The sequence below is a fragment of the Festucalex cinctus genome, chromosome 4 (assembly GCF_051991245.1).
Source record: "Festucalex cinctus isolate MCC-2025b chromosome 4, RoL_Fcin_1.0, whole genome shotgun sequence".
Lineage (NCBI taxonomy): Eukaryota > Metazoa > Chordata > Actinopteri > Syngnathiformes > Syngnathidae > Festucalex > Festucalex cinctus.
Genome location: NC_135414.1, coordinates 24,337,181 through 24,351,048, shown reverse-complemented (window position 1 = coordinate 24,351,048; position 13,868 = coordinate 24,337,181). Strand labels below are relative to the sequence as shown.

The following is a 13,868-nucleotide window of genomic DNA, read 5'->3' as shown; positions in this document are numbered from 1 at the left end:
ACCAAATTCATTCTGGACAAAAAAAAACTTTTTTTGCTGCTGGAAATGGCTCAATGAGTCAAGTATCCCTTTAATGAATACTTGTGAAACTTTGCAAACACAAAAGGCCTGGTAAAAACCGTTATATTTTTGAGGATTGTTGTCCTATGTGCCGGTACACCAACATGCAAGTAGCCCAATGTGACCAGGGTTGCTAGTTATTAATATTGTTTTGCTCATATTATACTGAAGTGACACGTTTCCCCCCCCCCCCCCATCATGGGTACTCTGCTGTGGTGACATTTCTCCAATAAAAACAGAGAGAGAAAGCTAAACACACTCAGCAAGCATCTCACAGTACTCCACTCACATGAAGTCTGAGGAGATTTCACGTGACGGCGTCTGCGTTTTGTTAGCCGCATATTTTCCAGAAAATCTGAGAAGTTCTATAGTACAGTACTGTATTACCTATTTAGGCTTTTGAAGCTTGTTTTTTTTTTTCTTTTTTTTTCCTTTTTTTTTTTTTTGCTCCGTTGCCATCTGAGCGTGACAGGACCCTGCTGAGGCAATTTATCCAGACAAGTCAACAGGGGGGTACTTTATGTGCGTGTGTGGTTTCCAGCGGCAGACGTGTTTATCTAGCAGAGGAGCACGTCGGGAGTGGATGGTAGACTAACAGCGGGGTGACACTAACGTCAGCTCTGTAAACTTTACCCGCTTTTGACGTCAAAAATTGAAACCATAACACAGGACGTCTGCGATTGAGGAGGACGGGGTGAACGCTCTCGATGTTGACACAGCGCAGGACAGTCTGTCACATGCATAACATTACATGTTTATTTTTGTAGCTCTTCTTTAAACTTTGGACAGACAGTCAGGACGTTGAACTCATGAGATGGATTTATGCTGCGTGGTTCAAAGGACACGCTTCAGATTTCTTTTTTTCTTTTTCCTCCCAAATGGGACAATTGGGATTTGTGTCATGGCAGCTTGAAGAGACTTTACTGCATAGAGACGCTGCAAAATGTCTGCATTTAAAATGGAAATGATCATAAAACACCAACACAGTGCTTTTAGCATGTGCACAGTCATGATCCATGTTGCATTATTGTAATCAGTAGTATTGTAATCAAACCACCCTCATGATTCTCATCAATAGTGTTTGCTAGCATAATAGCCTAAATAGCATGCTAGCACAAACTGACGTGACATCACAGATGGGAAAACAAATATTCACACTAGCACTTTATGTAAACAGTATTAAGTAATTACTAAACTAAACAATAGTACACCAACTAAACATTTGTCATTTACACACAGGCAAAGCACTTAAGTCATCGACATTTAAACACTATTAAGGATTAGCATTTTATTTTCTCAACTGCAAATGAAGGAAGGCAACAAGGTCGTTTTTTTGTACGTTTTTTTTTCTTCTTTTTTTTTAAACAATACTAAACTTTTGAGATTTCAATTATGTAAAGTGAAAGTGTTTAAGTGGATATTATGGAAAAAGGTCAACAAGTGGGGACCTGCGTTGATACTCATTTTCATTCATTCTCATAATTGAATTAGACATGCCTTTATGTTTTGTGGAAATTAAAAAAAAAAAAAAAAAAAAAAAAAAAACCTGAATGAAAACAGATGTTTGATCACCGCTTGCTTATTAAAGCAGAGTATTATGGCTCATGTGCCAGATCGAAGACCACTTTGCTCACAATTCAAACCATATGTGTGGTAAATGACAACCTGTTTACTCACCGGCCACACTGCCAGTAAGTCAGCACTCTCTTGTGTATTTTAGCAGCTCGAGGCTGCTTAGGTCATTGTTATTTGGATGACATCATCACACTGTGCCTGTCTGTCTGCAGAACACATCCACGTTCATGCTGGCGAAGGACGACGCCGGCGAGTTGGCAATGGAGGACGGGCGCAGCCGCTGCCCTTTTAATCCCGAATACAAATCCACCGCCATCATTGTTGGTATGCACACTACGCACTAAAAAATTAGTAAACTAACAGCATCAAAGATCGGAATTATGAAATGTATTATGTGTGCAGACCACTATAGATGGGTTTTGCGAGTCAAAGTTAGCTGTTGCAAATTTTGCTCTGATCAGCCAATCAGAGGATGGAAATATGCTGATGTCATTAAACACAATTGGTTCATGTGGAGAAGTTTGATTGGTCAAAACAACAGTTAAAGTTGCATTGGCAAGCAGTAAAGCGCTACTGATAGGTAGATTAGATTGACATGGCAACACGCATAGAGGCTTAAATCTGATTGGACAAAAAAAATCTATTATCCACATAAATAAGAAGAAGAGACTGTTGGGGATAAGTGAATAGAGTTTCATGGAACAAATATTAGAATTTAGGTTGTAAGTGTTGGTCAGTACTTTTGGTTGTGTTTATTAGTACTTGGCTTATCCAGACTTTCTCTTCACTCTTAACACGAGCATATCATTTCTTTCTAATGGATGATGCTGCGTTATAATTTAATCCATTTTAAACACATGACATGTTTTTCTTCATTTTTTATTTTTTTTTAGATGGTGAGTTGTACACTGGCACAGTCAGCAACTTCCAAGGGAACGAGCCTGTCATTTATAAGAGTTTGGGCCAAGGAACGGCACTAAAGACGGAAAACTCTTTAAAATGGCTACAAGGTAAAAACTCTTAACACTCACATTACACTGTAACTTGATTGTACATTATATTATATTCTTAATAAAATAGAACGAGTTTGTTTGTTTTGGGGAAGCACATTGTGGTAGTGGCACTTCTGCTCGATTTTCGAGAGATTTTGGGTTCGAAGCTCCGCTCGGTCTCCGATCTGTGGGCTTTTCATGTTCTCCAAGAGTCTAATGTGTCCATAAATGTGAATGGTTGGAGAATCATGGATGTATGAATGGGGTTTTATTTGCCCGTGGCCCAGTTAAGAAAAAGTTGCAAGCAGTTGGTAGCTGAATGGTGCTAAAAAGTAGTACAGAAAACAGAGTACAGTGATGCCTTGAGATGCAAGTTAAATTGATTCTGTACTCGCTCATAACTCAATTCATCTTTCCCATTGAAAAAATTGCAATTCTATTCATGACACTAGATTCCCACCAAAGACAATTGTGTAATATGCTTTTAATGAATAAAAGGCACTGTATAATAATTTAAGAAACTGTAAATAATTAATTAGCCACATTTTTCATCATTTCGATGGATATTGTGCTGCTCCTTGTGGCGTGCGTGCCTTGGCCACCTGTGAGCAGTATACTATAGACATACGTATAGATAGTCACAGCTCCTCAGTAAGCTGCAGTAATGGTTGTTGGGTTTTTTCAGAGAATAAATACAAAATTGCCCGTGTGTATTATATTATTTGTCTAAAGCTGGTGTTCAAATATGTTTCTCAAAAGTTTACACCATCGCAGCTCTGATGCTATTAATTTAACCTGTCTGGCGTTTTGCATGTTGTTATCATTGAGTTGGCCGACTTGAGGAAGGCAAAGTTAAGTGGTTTGATTAAGTGGATGTTTAATTCTCTTTGTTTTATGGTTAGTTGGGCAATAAACCTCAACTCATGTCTGCAATAAACATCTTCAAGGAGTAAGAGTCAAAATGCTGCATGTTCATTGCCACCATGCAGCATCTATATTTTGGTTTGCAAGTGAAAGCAAAAAAAAATAAAAAATTGTCCAGATGGTGGCTAGTATCTTGAAAAACTTGAGAACTCCGGTCACTTATATTTTCAAGGCACCACTGTATTCCACAAATTTTGACTGAATTGCAATTTAAAAAAAAAAAAAAGCATCAAAACAAACTTGGGTGAAACAAGGCTCGTACTTGCCATTATGTACTGTATCTGTAGTGCTCATTAGCAGGACATTTGTTAATGCATACAGCGAGGACAAGCTCCTCTTTAGATGGTGATCGTCTGTCGGTGGGCACACATGCTCTTCGTAAGCGCTGTGCACAATTAAGGCCTCTTTTCTATTGGAATCTGTAGGCAATTCATGCTGATGAGACATCTGAGTGCAATTACAGCCAGGCTTTAAGCTTCATCGACTCTCCCAGGACTGACTTATCTAAACATTTTGCAACAAAAGCAATGTAGAAGCATAACACAATGATACAGTTTTTGTTTGTTTTACTCTATTTTTTCCACAGATCCCGTCTTTGTGGGCTCGGCTTACATAGAAGAGAGTCAGCCAATAGGGAACCCCGTGGGCGATGACGACAAGATTTACTTCTTCTTCAGCGAGGCGGGGAAGGAATTTGACTTCTTCGACAACACCATTGTGTCGAGGATCGCTCGCGTGTGCAAGGTAAGACGACACCCTGTCGGCTGCACAAAAAGCAACAAAAAAACAGACACGGCGGGCTCCCAGCTGCCTTTGTCTTTAACGTGGATAGAATTGCCACGCACGTTGGAACGTGCATGAAGCGTGATGGAAATAGTGCATCACTAGCTTTCTCTGTCTGACTGTAGGCCTATAAACTTGTTTTCAACACATTTAGTGTCCTTGCGTGTGAATCTTTCTCTACTTTTTTTTTGTCACCAACCTTCACTCTGCCTTCCTCACCTGCACACAGTATTGCTTTGGATACATTGGATCATCATGATAACATTTCTGGTCATGAATTCAATAAAGGAAGATAACTTAAAGCTGCTGAATGCAGAAAAATTGCATTTTTAATCGCTACTGCCACCTGTGGCCAAAAAAAAAAAAAAAAGAAACTGCATGCACGCTTCTTCACGTACACAACGCGCACATGACGTCACATCCGCAGACACAGAGCGGGAAATTCGAACCCCAATCCAGTTTGAAAACTATTGGACACAGGCTTGCAAGAGTACCCATTGTGAACAGCTAAGGTTTGTTAATCTACTAATTAGAAGATGTTCTAGTCATAAATGGTCAAATAAAAAGGCCATTGTAAATATATTTTTGGCCAAATTGTTACACAGAGCAGCTTTAAGGCCATTAATTGGGCTGAATTTGCCTTACTTTGTTATTTTATTGAAAAACATATCTTTAAAGTGATATTTTTGTCCATTTGACGTTCATGTGCAATATAAAAATTACATAAATCGTTACTCATCACTCAGTACTGCACATCCTCTTACTCAAGTAACTATATGGAGGACTGCTTTTACTTTAGTTATACTATTCCAAAAAGAACAGTCAAAACATAATTGATGTATGCATGTTTTGCTTGCTTTTTGTAGCATTTTCTTCTAAAACAAAATATACAAACTGTAAAAGTTCTTATTGAGGATTTGGCCACAATACAAACTCACTCATCAGTGAACTGCTTGCTGATCAATGAAATGTCTGCCTGGCTTCTTTTATGTAAAAGGTGCATTCTGCATTCTTGCCGCAAGGCCAACGCCTCCTGCCGTTGTTCACCACGCTGCTATTGTGCATATTGGTCAGGGGGGGACAGCATGAAATCTAAACGACAGCTTAATGACTCACTCCCGCGAGGCTAAGCTTTGGCGCTCGGCTGGCTCCTGGAGGCGCGGTGGTGCGTTCTTTGGGTTCTGTATATAGAAATAACTGCGAAATTAACCCCAAACTGTTTGTGTTTCTTTCCAACGGGCTCTTATTGCACTAAAGATAACATATTGACGGCAACATTTCCAGCAATGACAATGCATATCAACTGAAAATAAGTCATACTTGATGTTTACTTTTTTTGTCAATGTCAAATCTTCTACAAATACAGAACATTTGAAAATAGCCAAAAAAATATCCAACCAGTATGGTTATTAGCCATTCAGCTATCGGTGGCTGATTGAAACAAAATAACGACAACATGCACCCATTGCCCTTCTCCATGTTAAGCACAGGCTGTTTCAAATGTTTGTATTTTAATAGTGTTTATTTAATCTTGGCAGACTCCCCCGCAGCCCAGGGTGTGCGCTGTCAGATAAAGCGGACCATCTTTGAACATCTTTGAAGGTTTCCCGCCGTGTTTCTACTACTGTTTTGCTCGGCCTCGCCAAGTCATCCCGCTCGAGAGTTGTTGTTTTTCTTTTCCGACGTGTCCTCCTCCCTTTCTCCCACTCAGGCTTTCCGGTGTTTATTCAGGTGTGCACACTGGATGTGGGGATGTGGAAAAGGTGGCGGATTACTCACTTGAGCGTAACACTCTTGAGCGTAACACGCTTTTTATCAGGGATGGGAGAAATTGGTGATGCAGCATCAGATGTCAAAAATGGATTGGGCGCTAACCAATCGCAAGGGAAACACAAAACAATCACCACAGCAATCATTCACATCTATGGCCAATTTATTCTTTAATTTGTGTTATGGGGGGAGGAAATGCATGCGCAAGAGAACACAACAATTAGGTGGCTAAACTCCATCCGTGCAAATTTCCATGAGAACTATGAAGGTAAATGGTTTGGTGACATTAGATTTGTGGGAAAGTGTTTTAATTTTAATATTAATCTATTTTTAATAGATGAGAAGTTTCATCCAGCCATCCATTATCCGAACCACTTATCCTCATTTTTATAAAATATTTAGCAGTTAATCATTGGGGATTTTTTCCTGTTAATTGGACATATCTGCTTTTCAATGAAATGGAAATCATTTTCTCTTCTCCCCTAATTCAATTATGCATGATTCTCGTGCAAGAAGACTGTTGCAAAAACATTTTCCAAGGAAATTATCACATAATTGCTGTATCGTGATATTACTGTTATCATTGGTGAACTGAAAACGCTATGCTGTCTGCTTATGTAATTTCCGCTTATGAACATTTTATAATTCATGACCTATTTCTATTTATATATTTCAATCTTGCTGTACTTCAGAAATAACTATTGACAATAATGCACTATTAATGTAACTTGACGTGAAGAAAAATTAACTAATTTGACCTTCTCAAAACTTTTGAATTCACCTGTAGATTTGTCATTATTCTGCTCTGTATTCTCTGTCCAGATTCTGCGATACAATATGAAATATTGATGCTATACAGTGCAGCGATCTGGGGGTGTCGCCCCCCCCCCCATAATAGTACAATACAAGCCTACTTAACAAGAGCAGTGGACAGCTGAGAGGGCAGGAATGCGTGCTCCTCATTACTGAACGAGCAAAGGCTACTGAAGTGCAGTCTAATTGGCTCGCAGGCCTGCAGCAATCCCACCAGGCCTCACCTCAACACGCAGCGAGATGATTGTTCATGTTTAAGAGCTGGCAGCGGGAGGGAGTGTTCCAATTCTTACATGTTCTTCCCTCCCCTGCGCTCTTGTAAGGGAGTTCAGGGTTATTGAGGCCCTCACGCTGCTACAACTTGTCTTGAGATTTGGCTGTTTTTGGTTCCGCCTCCGCACGAGCCACCTGGCCGCTGGCGCGCATCGCCTCGTGTTTACAGGATCGCTGATAATTAGCGGGGCCCTACGAGGTCATCTGATGAGTGTTTATGTGAAGATTCTCCATGCCTCCGTTAAATCTGAGGAGTGAGGCACGACCCTGAAGGCTTTCATTAAAATTCATTCACTGCCAACCAAAGAGCCACAAAATATTACGATCAGTATCCAAATGTACCAAATGAAGACTCTCTCCTTTCACCAGGAAAAAAAGTTGGATTCTGCCTTCTTCAGTTCTTTTACAACCAGCAGTAGAACAGGGTGTTCCCCGCGCTGTTGCCATGGAAGCACGAAATTGTCCAAAAATGTCGGGCAATTGTTAACATATTTGTTGACACTTGTTTCCAGGGCGACAGAGGTGGCGAGCGTGTGCTCCAGAAGAAGTGGACCACCTTCCTGAAGGCCCAGCTGCTGTGCTCCCTGCCTGATGACGGCTTCCCCTTCAACATCATCCAGGACATGTTTGTCCTGAAGCCCATGGGGGACAGCTGGGAGAGCACCATCTTCTACGGCGTCTTCACCTCACAGTGGTAAGTGACACAAAGAGAGGTCATTACGGTCTGCTGAATACCATATGATTTTTATCAAAGACTTTTTATCTTGTAAATATGTTGTTGTTGTTTTTTTACCTCGTCAGGCACCTATAACATAGATGTTGCGAAACACTGAATAATCTCAAATAGTCTCTAAAAAGTCACAGCAAACAAAACATCCCTCGATTACTTTCACAAAAAAAAAAAAAATCAAATTCAAGTAAATTAAATCTTTTATCTGTTTTTGTAATTTTTACAATTTGTTTGACATCTGTGTAGTCAAAGCAGAAAAATTACTCTTGGCTTCACAGAGTTTGTGATATTTCAATTTAATAACATGCTTTTTATGAAAATTACGGAAAATTAAATAAGCTTAATTTTTAAATTAATTTGACTAAAAATCATTATAAATCACATTAAATTAAATATGAAACGCACTAAAGATAAATAAAAATACGTTAACTATAAATTGTATTACAAATGTAGTTACAGATTAAAATAATGTTAAAATATTTGTCAGAAAAAAATTGAAAACCTTGTACTCTGAGATAAAGATTAGAAAAATAAAAAAAGAGTAATATCTAAAAATCTTGAAATATACAAACATGTTTAATAATAATGTGAAGTTATTGTATGCCTATGTTTTACTCCATGTACACTTTGTATACGATGGTTGTTTTTAAGTTCTCTATAAATGAAGTTCAGTTGGGGTTTTTTCAATGTATTTTTAAAATATTTAAATTTTATTTGAGGTGGGATAGTCCTGTTTTTGTGTTTGAGAAAAATGTTAAATTCACTTAATTTGCAGTATATCCTCACTTATTCTATATTTTTTATTTTTTGGTCTTTTAAAAAAAGTTATTTTTCTTCTCAATTTTTTTTTCCCAATGCAATTTATTCACATTCCGGCGGAGTCCCCAATCCCCGCAAATAAATTATGCATGTGTAGCTACAGCCGATCTGCTCCAACTGCAGGACATATGCGCCTTTTTGGGCTTAACAAGTCACTGTAGCCAAGTTTCGCAGGGTGGGGTTTGACATATTTCCGGTGCTAAGGAATATTGTGCTAAATTAATTCATAGTCCTATGCATTGGGTTTAGCCATGCTGCTGTAAGCATGTTGTGGGTCGGGACTCCTTCGGCTTACTGCACAATTTCAGTTAGTAACTTTGTTGACAGGTACAAAGGTGCGTCGGGCAGCTCTGCAGTTTGTGCCTTCACCATGACACAGGTGGAGCGGGCCTTCAGTGGGCGCTACAGGCAGGTCAACAGGGAGACCCAGCAGTGGTACACGTACAACCACCCTGCACCAGAACCGCGACCCGGGGCGGTGAGTTGCGTCACAAATTCATACTCTCTATTTGGATGAACGTGTATTTAATTATTCGCCTCGTATTCCCCCGCCCGCGCAGTGTGTGACCAACCACGCCAGGCAAATGGGAATCCAGTCGTCCTTGCATATGCCCGACAAGGTGCTCAACTTTGTCAAGGACCATTTCCTGATGGACAGCGTGATCCGCAGCGCCCCCTTGCTGCTGAAACGCAGTGTGCGCTACACGCAGATCGCCGTTCACAAGATCCAGGGCATGGAGAGGGCCTACGATGTGCTCTTCATCGGAACAGGTTGGGGGGGAAAAAAATATTAACTATTCTGTATCGTGACTGGACCACAACGGGGGGCAGTTTCAGAGAAATATTTGTGTTGCTTTTTAAAAAAAAAAACGTTATTTTCACAATTCCCAACAGTTCCCAACTGTCTTAATAACATGTCTGTAGCATGCTTATGTCAAAATACTGTAAATTATACGTTCTTATACAACAAAACTCAATGCAGCTCTGCCTCCATCTGACTTTGACATAATAGAAAGAATGTCAAGTGAGTTTTTCTTTTTCTTTTTTTTTTTTGTTTGTTTGTTTTGCATAATCGGGTTTCAGACAGTGTAGTCTGGCCATCACTTGAAAGTGGCTTTGGATCTTCACCCAGCCTCGTTAATCATTAATTACCCCCATTGTTACATAAGTACAGAAGAGCTGATTTTCAAGTCCATAGTTTTAGCATGTAATGGGTTTCAAACCGGCAACCCATTTTTTTTTTTTTTTTTCCCTGTTGTGCGCAGATGACGGGAAGCTGCACAAGGCCGTCAACACCAACGACAAGATGCACATCATCGAGGAGATGGTTCTGTTTCCCGAACCACAGCCCGTGCAGCACATCGAACTGGACCCTCAGAGGGTAAATACATTTTCCAGATTATAATTCGTTTAAAGAAAAAACAGCACGAGTGCTAAATTTACCGAGCAGCCTGAAGACATCCTTCCCCTCTGGGGCCGTCTTGCCGCATTTTCTTAAGAGTTATTTGGCCATCTGGAGCAGAGTTTATGATCCTCGCCGGTGTTTTAGCCGCAGCTCAATTTCATTACCTTCCTTTCTTTATGACATAATGGCCTCTCCCAGGGGCCAAAATGGACTCTTATCGAAAGATTATGTCATTCTAATAAAGGCCGAGATACTTTCCCATGTATTCTGGCCGATGAAAGACAAACAAGATGATTCAGTAATGTTTGTTTATTGAACAAGTGGGAAAGACAGACTTAATATAGACTCCAAAGTGTGTGCATCAAAGCTGGTCAAATGAGTTGAGGACAATATTGCGTGTATGCGTGGTCGCCTCCAATTTAACTACCCTGCTGGCGCCAAGCAGGAGAACATCTGGACAGATTTTGTGCTCTATTTACTTAAATTGTTTTTAACTATGTAATTGTTTTGGCGTGAGGCAGCACAGAGGTATAGCGTTCGGCACGGCTGCCTCGTGGTTCTGAAACTTTGGGTCGTAAATTAATGTGAGCCTTCCTTTGTTGAGTTTGCATGCTCTGCATGTGCTTGTGTGCATTGGTAAGGAAAATGAAATTCAAACACTTGAAATGTAGGCTGTTAGTTGCGTTCATTGAAGTTTGATGCTCATAAAAACTATAGCAAAGCTTCATTTAAGTACTTTGAATCTGGGGGGGAAAAAACTAATATATTTGCTCATTCATTATTGACAGTAATTCAAACTGCTTATATGGACTGATCAAAACACAAACGTGACATGTATGCCATCTCCAGCACGGTGTATGATATTGGTGAGTTTGTATGCCTCACAGTTTTGAGATTGGAGGTTGAAACAGGGGCAGCACTAGATGGTGGCCAGGAGGGGCGATGGCCACCCATGAACTCATTGAATGCCAGCCATTTGCAGCGCTGCCATCCCCTCAATGCCAGCCATTTTATAATATTTTAACCGATTTTTGAAGGCCTACAGCAGGGGTGGCGAGATCCGGTCCTCGAGGGCCGCAGTCCTTCAGGTTTTGGATATTTCACTTCTTCAACACAGCTGATTCATGATCAGCTCATCAGCAAGCTCTGCAGAAGCCTGATAACGAGCCTGTTAATTGGAATCAGCTGCACTTCGAGTAGGGAAATCTATAAAACCTGCAGGACTCCGGCCCTCGAGGAATGCAGTTTGCCACCCATGGCCTACAGAATATTGTGTTCCTTGTCCACTGCCTACATGCTGGCCCTCCTCTGATCAAAGCTACTGTGGCCATCTGCTGGCAATTACACCTCATTACAATTATTTTTTTTTTCAGCTCAATACTTGCTGGGGACTTGCATGAGGTTGTCCTATGTCCAGTGCAGTAAAAAAAATAAAAATAAAAATAAAAAAAAACGCAAAACCCCAGTTAATTCGTGGATGGGGGCGAGACACATATTTTAAATACCCAAGATAACTCTTGGAGGGGAAGGAATGAGTTAACCACTCTCTGTCCACCCCCACATCTTTTCCCTTCATACTTTGCTATTTGCAAGAACAAGCACATTAGAATCATTGAAGGCTCTACATTATCCATAGTTGTGAATGAGAATGGTTGTTCTTAAAATAATCGCCCAAGTCATTTTTTCAGAATTTTCAGGAAACACTAAAAAAATTTAACCATTTGCATCAAGATATGATTTGATGAAAAAAAAAATCTTAGGCAATTATTTTAAGAGGGTGATTTGTATGTGCCCTGTAGTCAACTTCTTACCCAAAGTCAGCTAGCATATTCTGCAGCTCATCCTGTGTGACCTTAATGACAACAAAATGGAAGGAGTGGATGTATGTTTGTGATTTTACGGAATTTTGAGAAGCTGGAAGGTTCTGATTAATACCCAACATATTTTGTCCGTCCTTCTGCAGGGTCTTCTGTTTGTGTCGTCCTACTCGGGCCTGGTGGAGGTCCCCGTGGCCAACTGCTCAAACTACCTAAGCTGCGGAGAGTGTGTCCTGTCCAGAGACCCTTACTGCGCCTGGACCGGACGCCTTTGTCGGGATGTCAGGATGGCACCGCCTGACAGGTAGGTTGGCAAGATCAGATGGAAAGCTGACTCTAAGCTGTTTATGTCTGAAAGGTTTTTATATCAATTGATATTTCTGTATGACAGAGTGGACGTTAAGGTTGATAACGTCCACCCGCACACAAAATACGATGAAAATTACAACCCAGAAGTGCAAATATTCTGCTACTACTCCGCCTCTGGTGAAGAAAATGGTGGTTCTTATGTCACTGAAAACATCAGAGGGTTTCTTAAAGGGGCAGTTACCTCTTCATGACAGGGTGGACAGCAGTTTCATTCTGTGGCTGCTGCTTGTCGCAACAATCAAAGAACAATTCAAAAACATTTGACGTTAACCATTTGATGGTGGCGACCTGATGTCATCATCGTTGTGGCGTGACTTCTGACGTTTTAAGAGGGCACATTTTTTTAGGACTGAATTATCATAGACACTAACGTACAATTAAGTGGTTCCACACTGTGTATCAAAACAAATAAAAAACAGGCCAACGGTCACATTGTGAGCTTGCACAAGATGCTGTTAAAAAGAAGATTGTTCATCTTTGTCACGCTGAACTGGCACTGTGATCACGCCGTTAATGAAAGACTTGCGGTAGATGGAAGAGCATGTGCGCACAACATGTCACTTAAGTGCAGCTGTGGGTGTTTTTCTGTCATGTTCTGTCTCAGCCACTGGCAGCAAGATGTGGAGGAGGCCGACACTTCGTCTATTTGTAACAGGACGTTCTCCGGGCCGAGATCTACCCGACCAGCACCTGCCCGTGAGTGTGATTCTTAAAGAATTTTGCAACATTAAAGGGGAAGTCAACATTAGATGTTTCTTGACAATCGCCTCATTGTGATTAATATTACATTTGTGGAATATGAGTTATGAAGCAAATTCAACCATTTTTATCCATGTCAGGGGAGGCCATTAAAAAAAAATATATATTATATATTATTATTATTATAATATATTCTAATATATATATATAATATATTATTATTATTAAACATTGATGAATAATACAGATATCAGTCAATCCAATTTACACGACTCCCATAGGAAAATAATATTATTGATAATAATAATAATAATAATAATAATAATAAAATCTAAATAAAATGTATTAAAAAAAAAAAACATTCAGTTAGCTCCAAGATTCTTTTTTTTTTTTTTTTTTCTAAATAATTCTACATAGACATTAATTATCAAATGACATTTTTGTTTGTTACAAATTTAAGAATCTTAAAATAATTGTCAATTTCCATCAAAAATAATTTTGGATAAAGGTTTCGAGTTTAGACATTTACATTTATGAATATGAAATATTCCCAACATAACATGCATATTACAGTAACCAAAGATGACCATTTTTTTGTTCTTAGATTCAAAAAGGGTAATAATGTTTTTACCATCCAATGCAATCTTATGTTTACATAAAATACACATAAAATAATTTTCAATATCCTTCCAAAAAGCTGCACTAAGGGGGCAATCAATAAATAAATGTGTTAGATTTTCCGGTACAGCTTTACAAAAAGAACACTTGTCGTCAATATTTATAAAACGTGAAGCAAGCATGTTTGGAAAATGTTGTGTAATATTTTTAAATGTATTTCT

At 39.5% G+C, this 13,868-nt stretch overlaps 1 protein-coding gene across 5 annotated transcripts in view; it reads left to right on the top strand.

Annotated features, from left to right (window-relative positions):
* The window catches only part of LOC144017863 (semaphorin-4B-like), a 58,453-nt gene that overhangs the window by 38,582 nt on the left and 6,003 nt on the right, over positions 1 to 13,868 (top strand). For all 5 annotated transcript variants that reach the window (XM_077519821.1, XM_077519819.1, XM_077519820.1 and 2 more), the window contains 9 exons: positions 1,848 to 1,959; positions 2,529 to 2,645; positions 4,138 to 4,295; positions 7,703 to 7,884; positions 9,067 to 9,217; positions 9,300 to 9,510; positions 10,005 to 10,120; positions 12,108 to 12,265; positions 12,935 to 13,026. In XM_077519821.1, coding sequence (XP_077375947.1) covers positions 1,848 to 1,959; positions 2,529 to 2,645; positions 4,138 to 4,295; positions 7,703 to 7,884; positions 9,067 to 9,217; positions 9,300 to 9,510; positions 10,005 to 10,120; positions 12,108 to 12,265; positions 12,935 to 13,026 — 1,297 coding nt within the window. The remainder of the gene's footprint in view (positions 1 to 1,847; positions 1,960 to 2,528; positions 2,646 to 4,137; positions 4,296 to 7,702; positions 7,885 to 9,066; positions 9,218 to 9,299; positions 9,511 to 10,004; positions 10,121 to 12,107; positions 12,266 to 12,934; positions 13,027 to 13,868) is intronic.